General features: G+C 41.0%; 1 protein-coding gene across 1 annotated transcript; it reads left to right on the forward strand.

Annotated features, from left to right (window-relative positions):
- On the forward strand, positions 1-520 carry LOC117579871. Its single transcript, XM_034265992.1, has one exon. The coding sequence runs from the start codon at positions 188-190 to the stop codon at positions 470-472; it is 285 nt and encodes a 94-aa protein (XP_034121883.1). The 5' UTR covers positions 1-187; the 3' UTR covers positions 473-520.
- The last annotated feature ends 4,187 nt before the right edge of the window (positions 521-4,707 follow it).

Here is a 4,707-nt window from a genome sequence, read left to right on the forward strand (position 1 = left end):
ACCACAGAGGCAGGCGAAAAATGCGAGGAAAACAAAACGACAAGGCGCAACGCAAAGAACTCGCGAAAATGCGAAAATAAATCGAAAGACGAAGAAGTGAAAATAAATACGCGAAAATTAAGAACAAAATCTTCAGAAGCGGTACAAGTGAGAGTAATTTGAGTGCAGGAAATTAACGCAAAAGAAAATGGTGCTGCTGCTGGTACACCTGCGGCGACTCATCCTTTTGCTGACCGTGGTCCATCTGTGCGGGACGGTGTTCCGGCGCCTTGTCACGGAACGACATCACGCCTACGTCCTGCAGCCCTATGGCATTCAGGGAGTGGGACGCCTGCGAAGTGGCGCCTGGTTCAAGGAGCCGCTCCACGTTCAGTGGTGGGCCTACATCTACACCTGCTACGGCTACTGTGTGCTAGTCAACTACGTCAGCATGCGCCGGCTGACCAACTTGATTGAGTTCTTTTTGAACTGAGACTGTTCTGCATCCAAATGTTATGTGGCCTACGACCAAAAAAAAATTGGTTCCAACAATTGAAATATATTTTTATGTGATTCAGTTGTATTAAAGACCCAATTTTGTTTAATTTAATTTAATTTTATGTTTTCTTTCATTTTACATGTTTTTTACGCAGTTTCTACATGCATTTTACATACATTTTCAAACCAATAGACAGTGCCATCTATATGTGGAAATAAGAAACAGTTAAATATTTCGAGTCGCCATCTAGCGTTCAGTTTTGGCAGCCTCGCCCGTTTTTGTCAGAATGAGAAGTCGGAATATTCGATATTATTTCGCAGATGCTACCCAGTGAGCGCGCATTTCCAAATGTAAATTTTCTCTTTCTTCGACTGCTGCCTGCTGTGGGCCGGTTCTTGGTTGTGGAGTCACTGTCCATCTGTCCGACAGACCTTCTCATAAATATCCCGCTTTTGATGCGCTATCAAAAATGTATCTATAGCTCTGCCACTAACAATTAGTGGTAATAAAATCATTACTTATGTGCCTGATGACTTCCAGCCTTGCACTCTGCATCTTCCGCATTCAAGTTAATGAAATCTCTGACAGCGAATAATTCTGTCAACGGCCCATAACATTTGGTGGGGAAGGGGAATCGACCCGTAAAGGGTGTAGAGGAAATGTGTAGATACAAAAATACAGCCGAAAATATTTAGTTTTTATTTTGAATGCCTATTTATAAGCACCGAAAATCTATTCATATATACAAACCAAGTTTTTCCTCGCCGAAATAACATATCCCGAATCGATCAAAATGGCAGTTTTGTTTACCATATAGAAGATTCATAAAAATTAATATTTATGATTAGATATTGTAGCTTATTTTGTCTTTCCCGCAGGTATAATTCCGATCTAGATCGTTGCTATATAGCGTGGCATATTTCAAGCTTTCTTTCACCCACATGGTCATGGGGGATGCATATACACATATCGTAGCGAGGATGAGTGTACTTCTCATCCGCATGAGTCAGAGAGACAGAAAAAGTGACACGTCACAGCCCCGAGATGTCGATGTTGTATAGTACCAAGAGGTATACTAAATCCTCGATTTGTCAAGCATACATTTTGACTGGCCATTAAATGGCAATTGGCATTATGGGACCAAATCCATGGCAGCGAATGTTTTGTGAATCATCTGTGGGAGTGCTGATTTGAAGTTGTCAACGCCCAAACGACAAATGAGAAAGGAAAATGGCAAAAAACAAAGAAAACCAAAAGGGTGGGGGGAAGAGTTTTCAAGGAACTGAAATGCATTAGAGGCGCGCGCGCCGTTTGTTTGTTTTGAATGCATTAAAAAGTGTATTTTTATCCGGGCATTGGGCATTGGGCATTGGGCATTGGGTTTGGAATTTTGCTGCACCACCCACCGAGTGGGACCCCGCCCCAAGTGGCGCCCACTTGAGCCCGCTATCTGTTATGTGGCACTATCCAGAGAGCGCCTCTTCGCCTCTCAAGAGGCATGCAGAAAGTGGCTGCTGAGCACTTGTCAAATGGGCACACACGCACTTTGTAAAGCAGGAGGAACACCTCGTACAAGCTGAAGTCGTTCTATATATAACTGCATAGCAGGGCATCCTCTCTATAGCTTCTCTATGTGTTTGTGTGTGTGTTTGTGTGCTGTATCTGTGTGATCATAACAATTTTGACCTAATTTTGTGCGCTGGCACACACGAAACATGAAAGAAGCGAACGCTGAGTGATTTCTGTCTTGCCACCAGGCCTCAAGAGGTGGGAATATGCGCGTATTCCTGTCCCTGTCCCATACACCATCACTGACCTCAGTGCATCTGTAAAATGATGGGCAATGGGCCGTTAACCAGCTGGGAATTATAAGCTCGAATGCATTTGCATTGGCCGCAACAGCATCGAATTGGAAAGACAAGAGCGGTAGAGGTAGAGAGAGTGACTTCCTTAAGGGAAATGTAGGTCCACAATCTGATATCAGTTCAAGCAGTTACTTATTCCGATCCCTGATATAATCCAACTCCAATTCAATTGATTTCTGTTTTGTGCAAATTTCAGTCCGAATCCAAATCGAATTTGGCATTTTTTGACAAAAGGTGTCGTTGTCTGGCTTGTGGCTATTTCTGGCGGACTTATTTATCGCCGAATGGCTTGCTACATATTCGCCACGTTATTTTTAAATAATTACACATTCCAAAATGTGCCAAACACACAGAATGTTATTCTGTGCTGAGATGCTCTCTGCCTGGCATACACAGATACTTTTGTGCGTGTTTGTGTGTGGGCATCAAATAAATAAAGTTATGGCCAGGCAGCGCTAAGTATCGGTCGTGTATCTAGAAGATACCAAGCACAAACTGGCCGGACAGGACAGCCACCTTATATATAAGCAATGTTGGCCCATCCTCGAATATATATTGTACATATGTACATATCTATGTACTCAAGTGTGTGCCCAGCCTCAGGTGAAATGTGTGTGGAAAATGAACATGATTATGAGCAAAGAGAGAAAAACCCCACTGAAATAACGTAAAATTCAGTTGCTAAAAATAAGCGAAAAATCATTTTTAAGTATAGCTATGCCTGTGTGTGTTTGTGTGTGGAGCACAGGTGGAGCAGATCGTTCACGACACGAACCATACCGATCCAAAACCGAACTGCTGCTATATTTTTCACTCAGAAAGAAAAAGCTTTGGTTCCTTTGAAAAATTGAGCTAAAAGGAAAAAAAACTCACACTAAACTCGCTCAAAAATGTAACAAAAATTGTTTAATAAACCATGCAGATCTCAATCGCTCTTACAATTTGGGTTTCTTTGTGTATATGCAGTTGGAAAATCTTACCTGGTGCCAAAATTATGTATGTGACCATTGATATAACAATTGTTAGGATGACAGAGCATTGTCTGTGGTGGAGCAGACAATGTTGTCGGCATTGCCAAGGATTCACTCAAGATTTTGAATACTTTTCTCTGTTTTTTCTGCACTTTGCAGCTCTCTAGGCTTCTTTTTTGTTGTTGTTGTGTGTAGCCCACAGAATAACACGTTTCGATGCCAAAAGTCAAGTATTTATAGCCAACATTGCATGTATGTAATTTTAATTCAAATTGGCTGTTAGCGAAAAATGACTTTTGAACACATTTCATAAAAATTATGAAAACTTTTACGATTTCTATGTCATTTGGTTTTGATAAGATGTTGTAATACAATTTGGGCTCTATGATGTGGTATAGATATGTAATAGAAGGATATATAATAGTAGATAGATAGATGGATAGATATGGTTGCGGGTGTACTTGTTTGAAGTGGGAATCTCTAAGATTCGGGTACAGATTTTCAATCAACGCAACTATTCTTGTTCTATCATTAATTAATGTTTATTAAAATCTATCTATTAATTTTCCCAAAGCGTAAATTAAAGTGTTTAACAGCTCAGTTTTTTTTAGACTATCAATATTAAAGAGGCTTCTCGAACACATTTTTCTGTAAAAGTTCCTCAAAGGCAAAATTGCATCAATTTTGAAGGAACTTTGTGCGTGAAGTAAGTCAGAGATTAGCCTACAGCCCAGCCGTCTTATCAAGGGATTACGTGCTGGAATAATGGCATTGCCCAACCCCAAACCCATACATACAGAAAATACATTAAAAAATCAAAACTAAACAGTAAGAAATAAAGCAAGAAAATTAATATAAATTATGAACTTTATGATCCGCAGGCGCTGCCAAAAATTTCAACATGACTTTATGTATATTGTATACGTGCGTGCGAATGCGATGGAAGAGAACATTTATGTGTAGATACATTTTGGCCAGACGCTAGATACACAAAATGAAACGCCTGGCAAGGGGCAGACACAGAAATGACATAGGCTAATTACAGGTAAGCAAAAGAAAAGAAAAACATATGCTTTGAGTTTATTTTCGGTTGGGGGGTAAAACTCTCGGCTGAAAGCTAGCGTGAAAATGCGTTCACACAAGCAGCCGAAGAGCCGAAAGAAAAATCAAAGAATTTTCCACACAAGCGAGCAATTAACACAGCAACACGCCGCATGAAAACTCACTCAAAAAAAAAAACATTGGATGGGAGTCAAATGAGAGAGGGGCGGGCAGGCAGGCAGGCAGGCAGGCAGGCAGGCAGGCAGGCAGGCAGCCGAATTCTATCTCAGAAAGCACACTCAGGAAAGCCGACAGCAGCCGAATGGTGAAAGCATCCGAACATCGTGGATAT

This window comes from Drosophila guanche, unplaced genomic scaffold, assembly GCF_900245975.1.
Source record: "Drosophila guanche unplaced genomic scaffold, DGUA_6, whole genome shotgun sequence".
NCBI classification, from domain to species: Eukaryota; Metazoa; Arthropoda; class Insecta; order Diptera; family Drosophilidae; genus Drosophila; species Drosophila guanche.

Coding starts and splice junctions, on each gene's coding strand:
- LOC117579871 (XM_034265992.1), top strand. CDS start 188: ATGGTGCTGCTGCTGGTACACCTGCGGCGACTCATCCTTTTGCTGACC.